The sequence below is a fragment of the Alligator sinensis genome, unplaced genomic scaffold, assembly GCF_000455745.1.
Source record: "Alligator sinensis unplaced genomic scaffold, ASM45574v1 scaffold760_1, whole genome shotgun sequence".
NCBI classification, from domain to species: domain Eukaryota; kingdom Metazoa; phylum Chordata; order Crocodylia; family Alligatoridae; genus Alligator; species Alligator sinensis.
In genome coordinates, this window is record NW_005841989.1 from 559,769 (window position 1) to 584,294 (window position 24,526).

Genomic DNA, 24,526 nt, shown 5'->3' on the forward strand with positions numbered 1-24,526 from the left:
GAAAAAGTGAAACCTCTGGCAGCTGCTGGTTTTGGTTTCCTTCTGAGCTGCAGTGCTGGTGAAGGGTGCTGGGCTCTGGAGACTGGAATTGCTCCTCCTAACCACAGGTTCAGCACAGCCCAGGCTGGGTATTTTCACAACTGTCCCATTCAGGTCATTACGACCTAGCGGGACTTGGTGAAGGACATGATGAAGTGAGCTTGGGCACAGAGAAGTGTATGCACCTCTGATTAGGTAGTTTGCAAGGTGCACCTCTGCCCTACCTTCTGCCATTCAATCGTTGTTACCCTACAATGCGCCAGTTCAGCAGTGGCAGCGCTGCCTGTTACGCTGTGCCTGGCTGTTCAGCGAGTGGCAGGATGGAGCAGTGTTAGCTTCCCCCAGACCCAAATCATTTCACATCAGCCAGAAGGGGTCTAAGGCTGTACCTCAAATGGTGAGCTAATGGGGACAGGCTCCATGGGCTCAGCCCAGTCTCCTGAGCTATCCAGCCAGGCCTGAGCTGAAACGTCTCTGACTGTGGGAATCAGCTGAGGATTCCTGGAGTTCCTTTGGCAAGGACTCTAGGCCTCCAGCTAGCCAAGTGACATCCCCTCCACCCCCTTCCCTCCACTTAATATCACATCCTAATAGCCTCTTGGCCTAAGCAGATGAGTTCAATCAGTCCTTTCACCATCTGCTCCTAAGCGCTTCTGCTGGGGAAGGCTTGCGGCCAGAGTGGCTGTAATTCCATAATAGCTTCCGGATGTTGTGCTCACAGTGGATGAGGGCTGTGTATCTCAGCCTTATCCCTTTGCTTCTAAGCTCATTCTGCCTATGAGCATATCTGATCATCACCAACCACTCTGATTTATTCCTGCTTTCTCTCTTAGTCTCGTAGCCACCTGCTGATGGGAGATTGAGGAGGCAACTAATAAGCGACATGATCCCTGCTTTGAGTCGCTCATGGAATAGCCCATCATTCAGCCTTTGGCTTCAATGAAGGAGGCTGTTAGGGAAGCCCTGGGAGAAGGCGCATGTCTCTGGATGCTTTCCACAACTCGCTCCCATTTCCTCCCAGTATTTGCTGTGTCCAGTTGCTGCCCTGGATGTCCCCTAGTAGCAAAAATCTTAGAAACCGGAGCTGGCAAAAGTTTTTTTTTTGGCTGCCCAGGGGGCATCCCTCTCACTCGGAAGCCAGTGAAGCCTGTTTTTCTTACAGTGCAACAAAGAGGGTAGGGATCTGCACGGGACTTGCTGGCCGCAGCCTAAAGATGCAGTACTTTTTCTGGTGGTTCTACCTTGCGGAGAGGGAGATTTTGGGACAACTGGTTTTTGAGTTTGAAAAATCCCTCCCCACAGTGTCAGCACTCTATACTTTAGTTTCCCCAGCTATTAAAAATTAAGAAGGCAGGTGGTTAATACTAATTACTTAAAGGGGAGTCATGAAGCCTGTTAGAAGTCAGTATGCTTCAAAAGGTGCTTAGAATCCCATAGTGTGCCCTAGGTTGTAGGGCAGTAACTGGAAGGCTTTTATGCCAGGGGGACTCAGGTAACTCCCTTTACTGTAGTACCTATGCACTTCACAACTGTTAGTGCATACTCACAATCCACTGTGAGGCAGGGAAGTGCTGTGATCCCCATTTTACAAAGGGTAAACTGAGGCATGGAGTGACTAAGTGACTTGCCCAAAGTTACACAGGGTATTTGGGCAGAACAGGGATTTGAACCCTGTTCTATGCTGCTTTTTCAATCACTGGATCATCCTTTCTGTCTCTTCAGCTTCCTACCTCAACTACCCTCCTTTGTCCCTGGATTCCCTGCCCAACTAGGTACGCTTTAACAAGACCCCACTCTTGTTCACCAGTATGGGCAATCCTGTGCCCTCTATTCATATCTCCCAGCCCCTAGTTTGACGATCCTCTGGTAGAGATCCCTTGGGAATAGCTGAACCTAGAGGGAGAGAGGAGCAGAGAGCTCCAGTTGCCAGGGCTGGCAGACACCTACTGCCAGCACTAATAGCACTCCAGTCATAATTATGCTGTATAGCAGAATGTGGGATGGCTGCTCGCCAGCTCCACTGGGGATCTTCCAGACAGGTATATGCAGCAAAGCAGCTATCAGCATGGGCCCTTTTTGGGGGGAGGGTCAGCATGAGATTGAGGCCTGAACAGGCCATGGAGAATGAAAGTGAGGTCCCCACCCTGAGCTGGCACTGGGGGAGCTTAGTGGGGAGGTAGTTGGCATGCTTCTGCTGTACCAGCCCCATCACTAAATAGAGACTGTCAGTCTTGGCAAGCTTCTAGCAATTAACTGGCAAACTTTCAGTCTAGGCCAGAACAATTTCCTTTAGCATCTCCCTCAGCCATGGTGGAATATTCACCTGGCTCGTGTTGTGTTTGGGGATTCACAAAACCTACCCTGTACCATGGGATGCAGCCAGAGGTGGTGCTGGGCTCTGGAGACTGGAATTCCAGATGTGATGTGATGTGATGTGATGTCCTGGCACTGTGCAGATGAGATTGCGACACTTGGGCAGGGGCTGAAGGGAATATGGAACCTGTGACTACTGGAGGTAAAGGAGATGTCCTAAAGTATCGGGCTTTAGTTTTTGTGACGCATACAGACTATAGACCATTCTGAGCCTTTTCTCCAGAAAGCGTCCTTGTGGGGCTCAGCAGCATCCCCCTATGGCCAGCTGTACTGATAGAAGTGGGACTCTGGTGGGAGGATGTTGGCAAGGTGCCGAAGAAGCAAAGCCGTGCTGTATTCTCAGGCACCCGGGCACTAGGCTGACTGGAAGCTGCTGCTTGTGCCAACTTTGGTATTTATGATCCTGTCTCATGCTGGCTCCCTCTCTTTTTTGCAATGTAATTTGAAGGAGGATGAGGAAGCTGGGGAGCAGTTTGTGATCACCCCGGCAGGTCAATTTTATGTTTCCCTAAGCCAGAGCAAGGGAAGGAACAGGGGCCACAACCAGTTGTGAGAGCTGCGAGTTCAAAACACTAACTATGATGATGCAAAGAGAGAAATCTGACTGCAGATCTAGAGAGAAAAGTGGCTATGATCCTTACTCACCTCTGGGCAGCAGCTTCAGGAGTGGGCCGCTTGTTTAGAGGAGCCACTTGCTATTTTGATGGTTAAAATAATTGATTATTCTTGTCTAATTTTATTTATTCTGAGTAAATGCTACTGAGATTTATCGGTTTTGCTCTGACCTCCTGACCCTGACCTGTTTGCAAAGCCTGTGCAATTATTTGTGGGACTGCAAAACAAATACATGAATATAGTCTCTCTCTCTTTTTTTAAAATACAAAGAAAGTCGAACTAAGCACGATACCAGACTCTGGTGGGCCAAGCCCTCCCCTTCTAGAGCAAAGTAAGGCTTGCACCTCTGGAGATGGGTTGGTGGAAATCTGTTGCCTATTTTTTACTTTAAAACTTGTAAGATTGAGGGAGAGCTCTCTGAGAGAGAAAACTGGGTTTGCCAAAGAACATGGTAATGAAATCATTCTTAGCATTCAGTATTTGAGGAAAGAGCTAAGATTATGCAGTGTTTACATTTTTTCCATCTTCACAGTACACTGCTCTTTCCTAAACTCCTGGGCATCACCTAGTACCTAAACATGCTGCCCTGCTGCTGGGAAGGTATCTGATGTAACACTAAGGACATGGAGGATTTCTATGAGTTATAAAGAGGGTCTGTTAATAGCGAGGAGATTTGTGAATGCTGAATAGGTAAAAATAGGCAGAGCCAAATGGTCTCATATTAGAGAAAGGGATCTCCTCTCAGGAATAAAGACATAATAGGGGACTTTCTGTGATGCACGGGAGATGTGACATACTAAAACCTATACTCTCCCATTAAGTAACCACCACCATTTCATCATAATCCTAGAGGCTCATCTTGCTAGGGCTGTCCTGAAGCTGGGGAGGTTGTAAAGTCAAGAAAGGAATGAACTGCTGGAATCTGCAGCTGCCGAGCTGTGGAGTGAGCTGTGGCCCAACTTGCCTCTTTGCTTTCCAGACCCTCCAGAGACATACATGCTGTCTGGGGAGACCCTGGCCTGCCACATCTCTCAGACAGCCTCCTGCTTTCTGTATCACAAAGATGTGCCCTGGGCCTGAGCAGATGGCTTCTGCTGTAAGAATTTCCCTTCTGTAGAAGAAGGACCATCGTCTTTCAAACTGCAGTCAGCCTGAAGCTCCTAAAATATGGGGACAATTAATGATTCTGTAGAAATAAGCTTTGTCCATTAAGCCATGGATTAGTCTCCATAGTACATCCACCCCCATGTGGTTTACCTAACATCTCGGATATCAGATATGCTGGTGTTTGGACTTATTGGCCAGCAGGTAGACCGTCTTTCTTTGTGCTGGAAGAGTTGTTTTGGCAAGTAGCATGATATGGAGAGTGTTATTTGGGATTGAATGTCATTTTAGCTTGATTATCCTAATTAAGACCATCTCCTGCCACGTGGTACCCGTGTGTCTAGCATTACATGGCACTGACTCAGCTTGGGCCAAGATATTAGTACTAGGCACACAGAGAGGGCAGTGTATGCAGGGCTTTGGCTGAGTCAGGCTGGGTTTGGGGAATTCCAGTCTGAGCTGGCTCAGGCGGGGAGGAGAGTAAGAGGTGAAAGCTGGGTAGACTTCGGGGAGTGGTTTGGTCCCCTGTCTGTAAGCAGGATTAAGGCAGAGACAGTTCAGCAGAAAGTGGGGGTGGAAGCTGCTGTGTATATGCTGTAGAGGAGCTGAACCCTTAGAGCTCGGCACTCTCCTTGTTTGATGGCTTGTTTTATAGCATCACAGCTTTGCCTGCTTGAGGAGAGGAGGCTGACCGGGGGGGCTGGTCATGGAGGTTACTGGATGTGCTTGGAAGAGAGGCTACCATGGAGGCCATAATAGGGGTGATGGATGAGACGGGGTTAGAAGGGCTTAGTAACCCAAAGTGCTGCATTTCAGGGGGCAGGAGGGAAGAGCTATGAGCCACGCATATCTGCAGCCTCAGAGTTCCTCTAGAAAGCTCCCAGGGAGGGAGGGAAGGTGTCTGGTGGGTTAATGATCCTCCCAATACAGGTTTGTCCATTGTCTTCACCTTTCCAGGCACACTGCTTTCTTTTCCTTGGCATGTTCCAGCTCTGCCTGTTTCCTCCCCAAGAGGTCATGGCTAGTCAAAAAAACCTACCCATCTTTCCTCTCGAGTATCACATACACTGAGTACTTGCAGTTCACTCACCTGTCCTGAGTGGGTACTTGGTTTCATTGCCTAGATTTGGGCAAGTACTCAATGATATGTTGCCTTTGTCCTCCCTTTGAATGCCAGGAAGAATTAATTTTGCTTGTGGTCTTTTTTTCATGAGCATCCTAGTGATAGAGCTTCCTGGCAGGAACATCCTTACAATTGGCCAATTTTAAATGACTGCCATGGACTGTTTACATAAAGAGGATTTCAGATTTTTATTTTCCATCATCACCAAGGGAAACCTGTAAGATTGATGGTTCATCCATTTGGAGCATGGAGTTGCTTTACATGACCTGGTTGTCTAATCAAAGCATGTTGAATTGTGAATGTTTGTAGGGATACTCATGAAGTATGTCGACATAGCAAATTCTTTAGATACATTTGGCAGTGCTCAGAATCAGAGCAAACATGATTTGGCCTGAGTCAGAGACAGAAGAAAAGGCTAAACAGGATTGAATCGTTCCTTTTCACTAGTTTGCCCTGCTTTCTATGGCTAGGGACAGAAGTTATACATAAACCAGTTTAAGTGATCAGAAAGTGGTTTAAACCTGTAACACAGTGGCTCCCAACCTTGGCTCACGACCCAGATCAGGGGCGCGGGGGGAGGGTCTTCCCCTTGCTCTGCCCCTCCCGGCACACAGTTCGCATGGCTCTTGCCACAGCTGCCCCCTGCAATCCCAGCCCAGGCTCTGCTGGCACCACCGGGCATGAGTGAGTCGGCAGTGGGGGTCGCGACCCAGATTTAGGGGTGCAGCAAAAAAAGGTTGGGAGCCATTGCTATTATAACAGAACAGAAGCTCAGTGCACATAAACCAGTTTCAAAATGGCTGAAACTGGTTTAAGATAAACTTGGTTGAATGTGGTATCAAACTTAAGTGATTTGGGTCAAACTGGTATATGAAACTTCTGTCCCAGACCCCTTGGTTCAAGTTAAATCACAGTCCCCCAGAATCCCAGCATGCTTTCCATGCCTGGGCTGGGCTGGGCTGTGCTGTCTGCTCCAGCAGAGAAGGGTTGGTGGGTGGGTGCAGTGGCAGGGACTGCACCTCCCAGGCAAACTCCAGCTGGGGTTTGGGGCCAAGGAGAGGGGTTAAACCCACCTTCCCCTGATTACAGAGCTGTTCTGCTGCTGAACTTACTGAAACTTACTGCTGGCCGTGACTGTGGACTACAAATCCCAGAGGCACCAGGAAGAGGAAGTGATGAGCAACCCTGCAGAGTAAGACTGCTGTGATTCTGGACTGCAAATCCCAGAGACTTTGGGGGCAGTAGAAAGAGGAAGCAAACACACAGCCCATGTTGACTACATGCTAGAGAGCCATGCTCTAGCGCCCCCCAGCTTCTGGCCCAAGCCACTGCAGGCATGTGGCTGCATTACCTGAATCAAAAGTAACTTGTGTGTCCAGTTGTTTCTCAGTTTAATCTCTGTGGCTTATACTAACGTGCAAAGACTGAATTGATTCAGCCTTGGGCTTTTTGACTGTCTGTACTTAGCTTATGTGAGTGCAAACCTCTGCTGCTTGGGGAGTTGGCTTCATTTTATTCCAGAATAGGGGCCAGTTGAGATTTCACACCAGAAAGGAACTTTCCCTTTCTGTATCCTTTGTTTGTGAATTCTGCTGAAACTCCCCTCATATAACATGCTGCCAATTCACCTTATTCCCTACTTGCAATCATTTCTCCTCTTCATCTCCTAGTTCTTCACACTGTTATTATCTCAGTGCAGCTCAGCATTGCCTCAGCCTTTCTTGAGCGGAGCCTGGGGCAGTTGCATGTCAGTGAATTAGACAGACAGATATCAGCTGGGGTCTTGGTTCCAAATAACAAACCCACTTAATGTTGTTGCATTTAAAGAGACTTGAAGTCAAATCTCTGCAGGCTGTAGGATGCTTATAATAAAATCCTGAGAGCTAAATCTGGAGCAGAGGCTAAAAGCTTGTTTACATGGGGAAATCTACTTTGAGAACAATACTGGTATAATAGTTGGTATTGGTATAATAATATGGCACTATAGTTATACCAATATAATGCTGGTCACTCTTAATTCAGAATAGGAAGACTGTCCACACATGTAATTATACTAGTATAAATAAAGCATTGTAATTTTTTTTACTGGTATAGTTCAGAGAATTTTCCCCATGTGAATGAGCCTTCAGTTAATCAGAAGGGCAGGAAGGAGGAATAAATCATGCTCCAAAAGTTAGTGTTTTGCTTTGAGGTGGGAAAGATTAGCCCACCCTCATTCTACCAGGTCTGAGGCATGCCTGCTTTACCTGTAGAAGCATCTTGTTAGCAAGACTCAGACTGAGAATGGAGCCACGAATTTACATCCCAGCAGCATTTACCAAGCATTTCATTCAGATGAATGTGTGTTATTACATTAGGTACCATGACATCAGGCCCATACCTGAAGTTATAACAAAAGGATTTGTATTGATAACTTGGACTGTAAAAATAGTAAAACAATTAAACCTTGAAGTTGCGGGACCCAAGTGCGCAGCAAAGCCCATCAATCCAGGGCCCCTAAATTCACGCTAATTCTTGAAATGCTGGTGACTGGTCTGTTTAATGTAGGCAACTGTCGATCCTCTAGATCATGGTGTACACGTAAGAGGTCTAATCAGATGCCTGATGAATCCATTTCTGGCTGATAAGCCCAATTTGAGAGTGACACAGCTCGTTACAAGTTTCACAGATCCGTATGTTGCCTGAGTTGGAAGCCAAGTTTACAGCACGCTGCATTCTTCTTTCTCGCTTTGCTTCCATGCTCTGGATCAAAGCCGCTTCATGTTGAATGGCACCCAGTGCCAGATGTTCCCTCCAGATCAGACAGGATTCTGTACACTTCTCCCAGTTTTCTACATTGATGTTGAGCGACTTCATATCATTTTTGCTCGCATCATGGTATCACCATAGGAAGTGACCCCACTTTCTAGAGCAATCTCAAATCTTACTATACAAAATATTTTTGGAGATGCGATCTCCTTCCATTCTGCTGACATGTCCGATCCATTGCAACCTCCTCTTCCTGATAGTGGTTTCTAAGCGTGTCAGTCCTGTGCACTCCAGTACCTGTTGTGCTTGGTGTTTTGTTGTTTCACTTCATTTTCAGGATCTCATACAGACATCTCATGTGGAAGCTGTTCAGTCTCTTGATGTTCCTAGCATATGTAGTCCACATTTCTATACCATAAAGCAGGGATGACAGCGCACAAGCCTTGTAGATGACTTAAACAGAAATGCCATGACTGATAAACAACACCAATTTGAGCATTGAACACCATGGAAGTCTATGCTCCAGTGAGACTGAAATCAAATATGAAGAGCTCGAAGGATTACCACAGTTCAAAATTATGATGGACTTGGACAATGAGCCTACATAGAACAGTGGTTCCTAACCTTTTTTTTTTTACCGGGACCTGGCGGGAGTGGGGCGGGGCATGCGGAGCCAGCTGCCTTCCTCCTGGGGCTCCCCTCCTGCCCAGTTTAATCCCAGAAGCTCAGATGTGACCCTGGAAGCCGCTCAGCCAGGCGGATGGACAGGGCTGAGCGGGGAGCTTGTGCCATGACCCCACAGCCAACCCGCCACGGCCCGGCATTAGAAGATTTGCAGAAAGCTATTACATTGATTCCTGGGAACAAGGCATCCAGGAACAACTGTTTGCCTGCTGAAATCTACAGTGTGCGAACAACAAATTACTTTGAAAGCTTCATGGTATTATACTTCTCTGTTGGAAAGAGGAAGCGGTACTGCAAGATTTCAAAGATGCTCAGTTTGTACAATTATATAAAAGCAAAGGGGATAGAAGTGACTGTGACAACTATACAGGTATATCATCATTGGAAAAATTGTCACTCAAATCACACTCCCTAGGTTGCAATTTCTAGATGAACGAATCTGTCCTGTTTAATGTAGGCTTGAGCATTTCATAATTCTTCGGATCTGATTCCAAGAGGCAAATGACTATTTGGTTGCTTTTATGCAATAAGATCATCACTGGATTTTGGACGGTTTCTTGGAAAACTGTTGACAGTTCAGCTTGGCCCCTGGGACTTACGCTCTTTGAATCAGAGCTGCCTCTTTGCCCCTCATGTGTGGAGCCATGGCTCTTTGCACTGTAGCATTGGCACCTAGCAGCTTTCACATGGATGAGTTTTGCCTGCATGCAGGCTTCACTCCCTTTTGCATCACTTTCACTATGTTCACTTGATCACCTTTCAGCCTGGGCTTGGGATCTATTACAGGCTTTGCTGACCCCGCCCTGTGATCAGGTTAGTTTATCCTTTAAGGGGCTGTGTGTGAATATGTGGGTGTTTGTACACACACACACACACACACACACACACATGCCTGTGTGCACATGGATTAGAGCAATTTAGTAAAGCAGTTAGTGGGGATTAGAGCTGATTATCACAGAGGAGGCCCATCACAAAGGAGAATGCTGAGTTCATTCGGGAATGCTTTTCCTGTCACTGCGAGAAGGATTTAAGGAAAAGAAACCCAAAAGCAAAAGATCTCCATTTACCTTAGAAGGGACTTTCCTAATTTGTTGAATACTTGTACTGTACTAACAGGAAATAGAAGTGAAATTGAGTTTTAGCTATTGAAATAGGACGGTCTGATTGCTAAACAGGAGTGGTGTAGGTGTGAGGAGATTTACTCCCGTCTGTCCACTGTACACTCCAACATCCTAACAGCTTTCCAGTCTGGACCATCAGAGTACTGATCTGGGGCTTGCCTGCATGCTGACTTGCATTGGTTTACAGTGCTTTAGTTAAACCTAGACAACTCAACCAGTGCAAGATTGTATACAGACATTCTTAAAGTGTTAAGAAATGGCTCCCGTGTAAGTGGTATTAAATCTAAAACAACATAACCTATTGCTTATATTGCTTTCAGGGTGTCTGGCTCTGCGGAGGGTTTTGACTGAGTTGACAAAATTGTTTTAACTAAACGATTGCAATTTTCCCTGTAGACTGGTCCTGAGTTCCCCTATTGCTTCATCTAGATGGAAGATTCTTCTCATGCCCTGTGCAGAATTATTTCCATAGTTTTCCCAAGTGCTGTCGAACTGCCGTCCTGCTCCAGAGGTGGCTACGTTCTGATGGTGGCTGAACTATCCCTCTCTGTGGACTGCGTTGGCTCCAACCTTTGAGATCAAAATCTATACATGTGTATCTCTGTACAGGCCAAGTCTGTCCTCAGCTCCTCAGATCCAAATTACTGTTGACTGAGAAAAGTTCCACTGCTGATCTGACCATTTTGGCTCACTGACTCTCTTTCATAGTCCTAGTGCAGTGCTGCTTCCTCCAAGTTTCCATTTTGACAAGTGCTTATTACCCCTCACTACACATCTGGGAATGTAGTTGTTACCCCCATTTTACAGATGGTAGGACTGAGAAATAAAAATGGGGTATTGGGGAAGAGGGGGGTCAATGTTGGAGATTTTTTTTTTTTTAACTCAAAATCCTCTTCTCTAGCCACGGGGATTTCCCAGTTACATGGTATCAAATCCATTCTGACATTTATTCCCATCAGGTCTGGAAGTTCAGTATGTTCAGGATTCCTTCGATTCCCCCTCCCTCGCTTTTGTTTCTGGTTTAAGTGTCTTGTTGCTGTTCCACTCAGAGGAGGGCCAGCCATGGAAATTAAACAAGGATAGGGCCAATTAAAGTCAGTAGGAGTCTTGCCATTGGTTTCAATGGGCATTGTATCAAGGCTTCTTTTTCTGTATGGCTTGCATTACCAGGGTATTTTCATAGTTGGTAGGGTCGGAAGGGACTTGAACAGATCATTAAGTCCGACCCCCTGCCCTGGGCAGGAACGAGTGCTGGGATCATAATACCCCAGCCAGATATCTATCCAACCTCCTCTTGAAGACGCCTAATTTTAGGACTTAGTCTCTTGTCCTGTCAGTGGGATTCACCCTTTGATATCCCAGGTTGCTGTCCCCCTGCTGTCACTGTGGAGAAGGATGTCCTTGTCCAGGGATCTCCATCTATCAGCTAATTTCTAGGGCCAGAGGTTTCTATCAAACCTAGCAGGTCATTGAGCTAGCATGGTTGAGGAATGCAAGGTGGTAAACAGGGGAGGCAGGTTGCCAGGATAACATCTGATCATCTTTGACTCCTCAGCCAGTAGTCCAGATACTTATTGACATATGGCTTGATTTGGGGGAGACCATTAGCACAAATCTGGAGTGAGGCTCCCCCTCACATCTCTGGAGCCATAGGGAGATGTTTTCACTGCTCTGCAACTACATCCCACCCCATGATTCCAAATAGGGGAACATCTGGACAACTTGCACATTAGCTTTGCATGAAAACTTGGAGAGAGAAGCCTGTTGGGTTATAGTTTAGCATCCCTCCTTGATGACATCTGGTGACCTGATGTCCCCCCTACCAGCTGCCACCTCTGGAGAGCTGGTGACTAAAACAGAGACAGGGTCCAGTCCTGTTTCAGACCGATCGTGTTGGAACAAGGGAGCAGAAGCCCAGATTGCCTACAGCCTCCGCCCTCCCCTCTTCTCCCTGTTAAATTGGAACCACGTTCCCTTTTATTGCTGTGACTGGGGTTCCAGGCTTTATATTAGCCTCAGAAGGGTTTCCTGCAGTATTCAAACTGCTGACGTACTGAACAGAAGTTACCACAAGGCATTAAACACCCTGAGAATGAATCAAGGGAATGGGATGTTGTAGAAACTGATGTAGAGGAGACCTTCAACCCTGACCCCTCCAGTCAGCAAAGGCAATCTAGACCTGCAGAGCAGAGCTGGACTTCGAGCATTGTGCTAGCAGGCAGCATCGGTGAGTGTGTTTCTCCTGTACAGTAGATGCTTTCATGAGCGTGGGGAGATGTTAATATTTTGGAAATATATTTCAAACCGCTTTGCTTTGAGTGCAAGCTGCTGTAGAAACAGCAGAAGTGATAGCACTGGAGTGTAGTAAAAGGAACAGCTCTGCTGCTTCAGCAGGCCTCCCGAATGGAGATCTCAAAGCACCCTATAAGCATGAATTCAGCCTTACAACGGGTCAATGCCATCTCCATTTTACAGATGGGGAAACAAGTGTGGAGGGAGCAGTGTCTTACTCTGAGATTTCCATCAAACACCTGGTCTCACCCCAGCCTTAAAGGATCTCTATTGATCCATCTTTTCCGCTGATGGGACTGCAAAGGGCCTAAGCTTAGAATGAAGCCTTTTCTCTGCCTTTGGGGGAGATATTTTCAAACCCTTTATGTGGAGGAAGATTCCCCCACCACACAGACGCAGACACATCTCCATAAGAAAGCTGTTGAATGCCGGAAGAAAGCCGGCTTTGTTGTTCTTTTTGCAGTGCTAAGCAATGTGGGGTTTCAGTTTCCTCTCTCTCTTTATTTATTTATTATTATTTTTTTGAAGCCCAGCTTTCATCCCTGTCACAGAATATTTATTTTCCTCTCTTTGAGAAAAAAAAAAGACTTAAAAAAAAGAAAAGAAAAGAAAAGAAACAACATGTATTTATTTTGAATGGAGATGGTGAATGTCTGTCCCCTTTGTGCCCCTGGAAAAAAAGAGCTTCTTAATACCCGCTACCCAGAAGGGATAAAATATCTCTGCTTCCCGGCTCTTCTATTCTTTCTTTGACTTCTACTCCGTCTCCCCCATTGCTTCTCTACCGTCTGATTCCCGTAGCTCAAGTGCTGCTTTCCTCCTTCTTTGCCTCCTTCCACGTTCCCAGCTCCATTCCCTTTCTCCCTCCCCACTCCTTTTCCTTTCCCCTTTCCTTCTCCCACATTTTGTTCGCTTTCTCCCGCACCCCATTTCTCTGGCCTGAAAGCATGGAGGGGTCCTAATTGGAACAGGCTGGTTTAGCTCCTGCTTCCTGCGTGGGAGTGAGAGGCTGGGCTTGTGAAAACAGTTCAAAAGTGCAGACAAATTTTGCCTAATCCTTCCTCAATACATGTGGGCTCAGCTGGGGCTATTTGCCCAGGCAGTTGCTGCCTCCCCCCCATCCCCGAGGAGGGCACTTGGGAAAGACAAGGCTGTTCTGGGACAAATTAAAGTGGTTTGGCTGAGGTCAGAACATGGAGTCATTTGAGGTAACGATGCAGCCGACCTTTCAACTGGAAGGCGTGGGAAGGGCCTTTCCATCTTAGCCCTCCCTGCCATTCTCTCAGGACAGGAGGTCCTTCGGTCTGCAGTTTCTGAACCAAGAGTTGGGAAAATCCTTGGTGCTTTTGCGTCGTGCGCTGGATCACCACCTGTCTCCTTGGTTTACTTAATGTATTTGCAGCACTGTGGAGGCACCGACAGAGGCACCACTGTATAATCCAGACTGTAACCAAACAGCTGAGATAGGAACCGAGTCTTCCTATCGCTGCATGCAAAATAGGTTTGGCAGGAAAGTAAGTAAGAAACGGCAAGACAGTTCCAGGTGGCAAGAGATGCAGAGAAAGTCCTTGCAGCATCTGTGCTGGGAGGTTCCCCAAGGGAGATGTTTTCAGTAGTATTAGGGAACAACTGTGCCCACTGCTTTCCATGCACAAGCTATCAGAGAGGCTCCAAGAGGGGGCATTTCCTGATGGTACTGGTGGGCTCAGCTTGTCTGAGTGGCCACAGGCCCAGGATTCATCTCTGTCTTTGCAGGTGAGCATTGCAGACTGCCCTTGGACAGCTGGTGGGCTCTTGTCTTTGTGTGTGGAGTATAGTCTTGTCTGGCATCCTCCAGATCATTCCCCTGAGCTTATTGTGGCTTTTGAACACTATAAGGAGGTTATGGGGAGGAATTAAACAACCTGATTTAAAAAATAGCTCTGTCTGTCAGGTGGCAGGACAAGTTTGGGAGCAAACATCCCAAAGTCGTTGTCTGGTAAGATCTGTGTGCCGCTGCCAGATTATCAGCTACCTCCTTGTTTTTGTTGCTCACCTACCATGCAGGTGAAATGTGTGCAGTGGATGAGTCACTGAGTTTGCTGTCTGGGGTGAAAATATGTCCTAGTTTCATAGATGTTAGGGGCTGGAAGGGACCTTCCAGATCATCGTGTCCAGCCCCCTTGCAAACCCTGGGGAGTTGTGAGCCCTCTGTCTCTCTGTAACTGCTTTGAGAGCAAGAGATGCTTTCACTGAGATGAGGTTGTATACAAAGTCTGTATAGGACATACAGCCCTTGGCGATCGGTGCTACATTCAGAGTCATACGTAGGTCCAGGCGTGTAGCAGCACAACAGCTAGGTCAGAGATCACACCTTAGGGCAGATGGGGTGGGGTTTGGAAGTACACAGCAGGTAGGGATCCATGAATGCCCTTCTCTTGCTTGTCTGAGGTGCACAGTCCCCAAGGGGCCATCCTGTGCTTCCTGCACAAACGTGGAGGGTTGGTTTAACACCAAACGAACACCCCCTGTCCAATCCCATCTCCCACTCTGCTCCTAATACCCCTGCCCCTTTGTGTCCCAAAGTCTCACACCTTCTGCACTCAGGTCACCAGCAAAACCCCTCCCAGGTTTCCCTCCTCCCGGCTCCCTGGTGCATCCTGCCTTCTGCCTGTTGCTCCTCTACTGTGCAGGCTCCTTGGGGCTGGGGCAGTCTGTGCTTTGTGCCCCCTGGCATGCTATTAGCACACCATGTACACACAATGTACAGAGGCGAGGGGAGCAGTGCCTTCACTCTGCTGTGTCAAGCCAAAATGCTGCTGCTGCAAGGGATCCTGGTGTCATGAGCTTCTTGCTGCTGACCCTTCTGTTTGGAGTTGGGAGCCTGTGGAAGAGAGGGCATTGCCCTTCACAGCGCTTAGCCTTCTGCATGATAAGGAGACAGCAGAATCCCAGGCATCTGGCTTGATTAGCCTGGGAGTTGAAGGGGGTGTGGGAGGGTGGGGGAAGAGGGACAGTTCGCTTTTACCTGAGACAACAGCGCACTGGATTCTTGACCTCTGTGTTCATCCATCAGAGCAAGGACAGGAGGGGCAGGAGCGGGGGTGGCCGGGTCAGCCTGCTCCACTCTGACCCACTGGACATCTATTTCCATGCAGGCTACTGTGTAAAGTAGCAGGGGCTGGCCAAGGACACAGTGAGGCTTTTGATGGGAAACAAAGTGAGCAGCTAATGGGAGCTTTAAAGGGGCATTGACTCTGTGGGGAAGCTAGGGATAAAAATGATTCTCCTCCCCTCCCACACATCCCGCACTTTCAACTGGAATTTCTTGTGCTGAAGCAGCCAGATGGTTGTGTTTTGGCATCTTGCAGCGTTGCTTGCATTTTAAGGTCAAAATCCCTAAAGTTTGTAAATGTTAAGCCTTAAAAAAAAAATGGACGTGTGCACATAGTTTCTAAATGAGAGGCCTGTTCAGAACAGCATGTGACTGGGACTGGGAGGTGAACTCTGGACACCTCTCTTGGATGCCTTCAGACTCCGTTGCCTGTCCTAAGCTCTCGCTCTTGCTTTGTTCTTTGTTTGTGCTACGTCTAATGCGTGGGGCCCTTATCCAGCACTGGGGCTGTTACGTGCTGCCTCAATACAAGTCATCAAGACCAATAAAAGAAGGCTCAGGGTCCTGGTGGAGTCCAAGGAACTACCAGCCCTCTACTCTTGCGAGAGCCTTTTCTCCATGGGTTTCAAACTGGAAACCTCAGAGCAGAGAGCATTCAGGACATGACAGTTAAACTTACTGGGCTGTGCCTGTTTTAAAGCTTACACTGCTGTCATCATTAGATACTTTGAATGCAGTAGTAGGGCGGCCTACAAGCCTGGGACCCCATTGTGCTAGGTGCTGTACAAACACACATGCAGACATCATTCCAACTGACCAGAGGCCTCTTGTTATAGCTGCCGTAAATTAGTGAATTTTTATAAGCATTGCTGCAGAACAGGGGGCCCTAAAGGGAGAGCGGGAACCCAGCATTGGAAGCACCGGTGCAGAAAATATGCTCTCTCACTACAAAGAAGGCGGTGTGGTACAAAGCCACACAGCCAGTCAGTTCTAGGATTAGACCTCAGGCTCTTCTGGCTCCCAGGCCAGTTTGCAACCCACCAATCTGTCATTTCCGACTACTTCTAAATACTCCTGAAACTTGAAGCAAGGCACAGGTGAAACAGCAAATTGGACTGAAGTCTTGGAAATGACATTTGGGTTGGCAAGGAAAACTTGAAACTAGAGGACTTCACCACAGTCTGGTTTTGCTGCTGGGTGGCTCTAACGCCTGGGTCTCTGATCTGAATGCCTTGGCCCACAGCCAAAGTGACACTGCTGAAATTAGTGGGAGACAGAGCTTGATCCTGCAGTCACGTGTACTGGCTTGTCAGGGCTAAGCCCACTGAGTTCAGCAGAGTTTAATTATGAGATGTGGGAGGAGACTCAACCCCGATTTCCCTATAGGATGGACTGATTTAAAGAGGCAAAAGAAAGCAGTCTCTTCCCCAAAATATCCCACAATCGCCTGTCTGGTGCAAAGCCTTAGATACATTTAACTTTACACAAGGAAACCTTCCCAATCAACTCAGAGAAATCACTTAGCTAAAGTTAGGGTTGAAGAAACTCTGGCAGGACTGACTTCTTTCTTACTGAGAGTAGTTCTAAAGAGATGTTAATAAATAGCTACAGATCCCATGAAAAAAAAAGTTGAAGACATGATATCAGTCTTTGATTCTGAATAGAGCTTCCCAACAGTTTTGAAATACAATTTGAAGAAAAATCTTGAAAATCATGCTTTTAGTTATTTTGAGAGTCCATTTTCAAAACACAAAATTGTGTTTGTTACAAACTCAGGGATCGTGCTGATAGCTGCTGCCTTTTTATCTCTTAACATGTTCTTAATGCAAAATCCCAATGTTGTGATTGTTTTGTTAACCCCGTTCATGCCCACACTCTTTGCTGATGTCCATTTCCCTGCAGTGAAATGGAGAAAGCATTCACAATTGTGCGTGTCTAAATTGCCCCACTTACCTTCCCTCGTATGATGCTTTGCCGAAGAGTCTACAAGGTTGTTTCAGTGTGAATCATGGTTAGAAGGTTTTCTTAGGATAATTCTGAACCATGCTTCCAGAGGCAGAGAGCGAGCAATAAGCTACCATTTAACCAGACTGCTCAAGGGAGTGGGTAAAGCCTGGGTGGTCCTGGGGAACCACACAGCATAGAAAGCAGAGCATTAAAAAATAACGTGATGAAGCAGGGATGGGGGCATCAAACCACTTTCTCTCAGCATTACCTCAAAGGAGGTGGTATAGAATAGAGCTCTCTGAGGAGCTTGCTTGTTCATTCGCACCCTTGCTAATGAAATCCAGCTAATAACAAAAGTGCAGTTTATCAAACGTGTTTTTTAAGGTCTTGATTTTCCTATCACGGTTACTCACTGGTCCATCTATACTATGGCATCTGTGAGAGGTAAATCAGACCCTGAACTTCATGGCCAGATAAAGACATTACACTTTTACTAGTATAAGTGGTTGGAAGTCGATCTGTGCCCATAACAGAACAGAAACTCAGCACATACAGACTGGTTTAAAAATGGCAGGACCTGGCCTAAGATTTGCCCTCCACCACTGAAGGGGGGATGTGAGTTTTGTTACTACTGATCTAAACTATGGCGCTTACAGAAAACCATGTCACTTAGATCAATTCCTCCTCAGGCTGTTTGAATGACTGTACCTAGCCCACGTGGACTGGGGCGGAGGGAAGGGGGGCGGGGGAAGAGATCTGGAGCGCTCTGCTGACATACCTAAGCAAGGAATTTTGTAATTTGTAATAAAAGGAGTGGCACAATGACTGATCAGGGTGAGTTACAGAAACAGGAATTAAAACATAAGAGCCAAGTTTTACATGTCTTACTTCTTGGGGCAAAAGGCAAGAGTGCAAGGATGGAGCCTGTAAAGTGGGGTTAGTTGGCTTCTGAGGATGAAAGAGGAGTCTGGACCTTGTGTCCCCACTCTGGGCTCTGGAGCTTCAGGCCTTGTTGCAAGGGACACTTAAGCTTTACTGTGCTGTATTAAAAGGTAGACCGTGTTCGGAGCGGTCATGCGGTGATGCTTACTGTGATCTCTGCCAGCTCTGGACAGGGTTGGAGCTGGCTGTGTCCCCCTGCGCCCTTCCCCTCAATACTGACTCTGGCACTGAGCACCGCAGCACACACGTGTGAGGATATGCAATCCTCATGCCCAGAGCCTATGCACTCTCCACTGCTGCCCAGCCTGGCATACCTGTTCCTGGCATGCTGACAGCGGGCAGAAAGCGGCACAGGAAGCCGAGCCCAGGAGATGGGCTGCTCCTGCCAGTGGATGCACAGAAGCCAGGTCTCTACTACTGGCAATCTTGAACTGGCCCTGATGTGGTGCCGGGGCTGCAACTGTATCATCAGTCCTAGCCCCCACACCTCACTACAGTCTTGAAGTTCACATTATTTCCAGGGAGCAGTCAAATAATGACTGTACATGTGATGGGTAATACAATCTGGAGATAATCCTCTTGCAAAAAGTCCCAACTTTGCTATGATACAATCACACTTAGCATACGTTTTACTGCTTGACCACACGCACGCTTGTGTTTTAAATGCAGTTAACACATCCTAAGTATAACATGCTATGTGGCCCTATAAGTGGCTGTTTCAATTTGATATGGAGGCTCCATCTTGACTGCTGAAGATGAATTTCTCACAAGTTCAGGGATCTGAAATCGAAGATCCCATTGACGTATAAGTCCTTCTAACTAGTGCATGTGCCCATGCCCAGATCCTTCTGTTTGTGCATACATATAGCAAGGCACCACAAGGTTGCCCACCTGTGCATGCAAAGGTGGGACTTTGTCCAAATGTAGTGAGTACGACTTAGGAAAGTCCTTTATGGAACGATGGCCCCTTAATGTCTGCTTCTCTCCTTAGTATTGACATTCGTATGCTGGATGGATAGCTAGTGGGAATGCCACTGGCCCCCAGCTGAAATCTAGACAAAATCTGGGACTGGAAGTTACCACCTGATGATTGTGTGCAGTACATTTGGAGCTTTTACTCATGTTCTTAGTTCCTTTGTCACTCAAACAAAGCCCTTAAGCACATGCCTAACTCTCAGTGAAGTCAACGGGACCTCAACATATCTTGGTTGAACTGGCATTAAAATTGGAAGAAATAAAATTGGTCAGAAAGAATATATGTTTTCTCTCAAATGAAATATGTTTGGTTTTTGGCCTCCAAAGCCAACAATCTTTTTTGGTTTGCAAACAACAAACCCAAAAAAACAAGACATTTTGGTTTCTGACATTTTTTTGAGGGGAAAATTGAGAAGACGCATTTGCTGGAGGAAACCCCCCAGTATAAACGAAACATTTTCCTTATTTATATAGCAATAAATGAGCTCTTCTGAGTTTTGTTCCTGGATTTTCTGAAGCCTCTGAGCAAATCATTCACTTTTCCTGGCCTCAGTTTCCTTCTGTGTAAAACCTATCTGAATTGGTCCACAAAGTGCTTGGACACCTACAAAAGAGTTAACTACATTTCAAGCTAGATCCTTTGAGATGATTATTTTATGCTGACTTCCTTTTGCACTAAAATTAGTTTGGGAAATGTATTAAAGATGAATAGAGCATAAGATTTTTCTTTGTGAGAATAGTTGTTTTTCAAATAAAATATATATATCAATTCCCCCATCCTAGAAAGAAAGAAAATGAGAAAGGAGAAGGAAAAAGTGGTTCTTGCCATATGACTGCTCATTGCTAGCATTTATTCCAGCCTCCAAAACTTTTGGCCTGACATCCCTGGTCTCTGGTGGGGGCGGCTGTGCCGGGCTCAGTGACTCATTCAGTAGTTGCTTCATTATACGGATTTTGCATTATGTAACTCTGGGTTAATCTGGGATTTTCCAGCTCTTTGTTTGACTCCTTTCTTGAACGTTTCTTCTACGGTGCTTTCGTCATGCTGTGTTCTACCATGAACCTCCTTTTCCAGGATTCCCTGAGATTTCCCCCTCTTCCACTCTTCCCATTTCCCTGGAAGCCAGAACAGGGCGTTGAGTGCTAGGAACAGGCAAACCCGCTCAGGAAAAATGATACTTTCCTTCTTGTCTTTAGAATTCCCCTCATTTTAGGATTCATAACTGGTTTTGGTATGATGTGCTCTGCCGACTGTATTTTCCCTTAATTTGCTGTACCGCTGGGATGCAAATAGGGCTTATTATGCCCAGTTGTGTAATGCCTATAAAATGCTTGGATACATGATCACAGTATAGTCAGCAACCTGTTCCATCGTTGCTCATGTTTTAAACAAATTGGCCTTTTCCAATGAAAGAGATATTAAAGATAGGCTTCAGCACCAGGATCTAAGTGCATCATCACTCTGTAGTGAAGAGAGACCTTTTTAATATTGGGGGGCAACAGCTGTAGGTCATATTTTGACTGTAGCCCAGACATTGTAAAAAAAAAAATCTTTAAGAAAACCACTGAAACATATTGAACATTTTTTTTTCTGAAAGAATGGTTTTTACTGCTAAATGTTATTGCTCAGACATTGCATTGAGGGTTCCCTGCTTCAGAAACTAGATACAGTTTCTCAGGAATAAAATGAAAGCAGATTAATCATTTTCCATTCAGAGAGAAGCATGAAATGTTATTACTGAAGACTTGTGCTGTGCTGGCCATGTATGCGACACCAAGCAAAGACAGAGGGAGATCTGCCAGCTGAGGATCTATGTAGGTGAATTAGCAATATTGGAATACAAAGGCACTAGAAGACACAGAAATTCCTGCAAAGCCCGAATTGGGAAGTTTAAATAGCTAATTTAATAGTACAGGCTCTGAATAGTCCCATCAACTTCAGTTTGATACTTCCACAGCATAAAAGATAAGCATTGGCATAAGTCTTTGTAGGACTGAGGGCTAAATTAGTCCTGTTCTTGCCAAGTGCTGCAAATGTGCAGTAGTGGTAGTTGTAGTCACGTTGGTCTAAGGACATAGGCAAGCGTCCTCTGCCTGAAGAAGGGTGTTTGTACCCGAAAGCTTGCCAAGACAAATTTTTCCAACTATTTTAGTTGGTCTAATAAAAGATATCAGATTTAGCCAAAGAAGCTTGTCTGAGAATGTGCAGTTTCTTATGTGCTTCAGTGGGCTGTACCGGCACTCAGCACTTTCCAGGATCAGGCTCTATTCCCCAAAGCTGAATTAAGTCAAGTCAGGGGAGTGCTTTGCACTGATTTTACTGGGCTTTGAATAGGATGTTAGGTGTATTTTTACAATCGTAGCAGCAGAGTTGCTATTTAATAAATTTAAAGCATAATGATAACCTAGATAATAGGCTTGGGGTTTTCTTTATAAAAGACATTAAAAGCCTAACTTTTCCCTTTCTTAAAGTGGTCTAATATTGGCATAACTCTGCTGGCTTGTTTGAAGTTACTTCTGATTTCCTCGGGGATGAAGTGGACAGAGAATCGGGCCGTTTTGTTTAACTTGGCAGCATCCCTTTATCAAGAACATGCTTGAAATAGGTGTCATACCTTCAAGTTAAGACTGGCCAGCGACAGTGGTGCAATTCTTCTAACCGGTTCTTTATCAGTGTGATGTATTGGCATATGACACTCGGTGGGCAGAGTTACAGAGCAGCAGTGAGGGGAGATCCCAGGTCATATTGTTCAACTCAGTTATTTTTTGGATTTGGTTTTGGCTGTGTAATCCCAGAGTTCCTAATACTGTCATCTTTTCCTTTAGCAGGGTGCACGATCTAGCAAATGGTTTATTTTTCTCTTCTGCTTCTTTCAGATATGGAATGTGCAGATGTGCCTTTGTTAACCCCAAGCAGCAAAGAAATGATGTCGCAGGCACTGAAGGCCACTTTCAGCGGCTTTGCAAAAGAGCAGCAGCGACTGGGAATCCCCAAAGGTATTACATGCTCGCACCTATGTCCCTTTGTACAAAGGGGCCAGAAAGGAGGAAGCCGAGGCATTTTCTCACATCCTCTTTTGCAAAAACATTGTTCCATTTATTATCCATTCCATCACCCTGTCTCAGCGCTCCCTTGATCCCTGGCATCTCTGCCTGGAGGAAACTACAAGTGGAAGTATCCAGCATTGCTTGGCAGGTTGACTTGTATGATGTCCACCCTATTTATAAGTCGAGACATCTTTGCCATATGACTGCTTTTCATTACCCCAGGGAGCTCTAACCCTTCCACTGGGCCCCTTGTCAAGGCATCATAGGGATGCTCTACCCAAAAAGATGTGGCCATATTTCACAGTATCTGCTGGGAGACTATCAGGCTTTTCTATGAGGAGAGGTATGAGGTGCTCTTAGCCATGTAAGAATGATGCTCATGAAGAGACCGGGGAGTTTCAAGAACAGGGTAGCAAAAGAGATCAGAAAATCCTGTGGGGATTCAGACATTATCAAAAACTGGTTCAGGACTTGCTAATGGCACACACCATCATAAGCTTTGTCAGAAATGGCACCCAGTAAGCCACCAGAGCAGTGAGGCCTAAAGGATGAACATCATTTTATGGTGTGTGCGCCCCACCTCCACTATTACATATTAAACCTATGTCAGCTACAGCTGGGAATTAGAGGGTAACACCAATTATTGGAGGGTTTTGAGATGAAGTTGGACAGGCCTCTGTTTGGATGGTTTCAGAACAGCGAATCCCACACCCGGGACAAGATGACCCTGGAGGTCTCTTTCAGCCCTGTGGCTCTACAGCCTCTGCACCTGTTGGCATAGGAATTGCTGATTTTTTTTTCTCACTGGTTTGGTGTCTTTGTAACATGTGGATGCTTATTAATGGATTTCTTTGATGACCCTTGATGTAGACCCCCAGCAATGGACGGAGACTCACGTGCGGGACTGGGTGATGTGGGCCGTGAATGAGTTCAGTCTGAAAGGAGTGGATTTCCAGAAGTTTTGCATGAATGGAGCTGCCCTCTGTGCTCTGGGAAAGGACTGCTTCATTGAGCTAGCACCTGACTTTGTGGGAGATATTCTCTGGGAACATCTGGAGATGCTGCAGAAAGGTAACTGAATGGATCACCAAATGGGTTACAGTAAGGGGCTTGGAGGCAGACTGGCCCGTGAGACCCTCAAAGAGCATGGCTTGGAGTCTGGATGCAATAAAGAGCAATAGTGTAACTGGCACTTTGTGCAGCGATGCCATCCAAACTTTGCAGCAGATGAAGTCATATTTGGATGGTAGACCACTCAGGTTGGTGAGTGCTGCAAGCAGTGGTGCCTGCAGTGTAGCAGGTGATATTCTTGCCTGAATCAATCTCTTGGCTTGGGGCTGCCGGACATGATATCTTCTAGATATGACTTAAAATGGAAGCCCTGAATAGTTGTGATCAATGAAGATCCCATGGCATTTCTTGAGAGGGGCAGGCTGATCATGAAAGATCAGTGGATATGGCTGGTTTCCACTGCAGACAGGGACATTTTGTCTGTTTGGAAATTAAAAGGGGGATTTTCCTAATCACTCAGTATTGGCCTAACTTTGTCTCCACTGGGAGTTTTTCCATTGCCTTCAGTTGATGCCGAGTGGTACTTTTGAAAATCCCAGTTTATATTTCCAGTTGCAGCTGAAAAATACTATTCTTGATTCCTTGCCCTAAAAGGGGTGTATTTGGTAGCCATGTTGGTCTGAGACAAAAAGCCATACAAAAAACTAGAACTCTTGGTTCCAAAATGATACCTTTTATTAGACCAACTGGAAAATGGCAAGAAAATTGGGATCCCAAAAGCTTGCAGAAAAGGACAGTTTTCTTGCCATTTTCCAGTTGGTCTAATAAAAGGTATCATTTTGGAACCAAGAGTTCTAGTTTTTTGTATGTCTTTTTACCTTAAAAGGTAATTTTTGGGTAAGGCTGTACAGCTTCTGTGTTCCATGCCCAAGAAGGTTACATTGCATCTTTATTTATCCCTGCATACCAGCTTTCATGGGCATTGATTTTCTTGAATAGTTTCTGGATGGAGAGCATAGCAAAAGCTCTGATGAGATAGTTTGGAGTAAATAAACTACCTCAAGGGCTGCTGAGTTTGAGTTATGAAATTAAGATATAAGCAGAAGCTCTGTGAAGCATCAAAGCATGTGTTTTAACTTCAAGTATCTACTTAAAACCTTTTGACTTCAAGAGGACTTAAAGTCCACAAAAGTCAATAGAAAGATTCCAGTGGAGTTTGGATCTGGCTCTTTAAAGCATGTGCTTACTTCCTTTATTGAATGGGGACCCAACTATGTGGGGAGGCAGGAACTAGAGTGGGTGGCAGGATGCACACATACCCTAGGGAGCTCTCCTTCACTGTAGGGACACCTACCCAGCATGAATCAGTGGAGACCCTGAGACTGCCTTCCTGCAAAAGCCTCTGTGCCT

At 46.1% G+C, this 24,526-nt stretch overlaps 1 protein-coding gene across 2 annotated transcripts in view; it reads left to right on the forward strand.

Moving 5' to 3' along the window:
• ETS1 (ETS proto-oncogene 1, transcription factor) overlaps nucleotides 1-24,526 on the forward strand; it is a 114,133-nt gene that overhangs the window by 61,779 nt on the left and 27,828 nt on the right. For both annotated transcript variants that reach the window (XM_025201280.1, XM_025201281.1), the window contains 2 exons: nucleotides 21,935-22,054; nucleotides 22,976-23,176. In XM_025201280.1, the coding sequence (XP_025057065.1) occupies nucleotides 21,935-22,054; nucleotides 22,976-23,176 (321 nt within the window). The remainder of the gene's footprint in view (nucleotides 1-21,934; nucleotides 22,055-22,975; nucleotides 23,177-24,526) is intronic.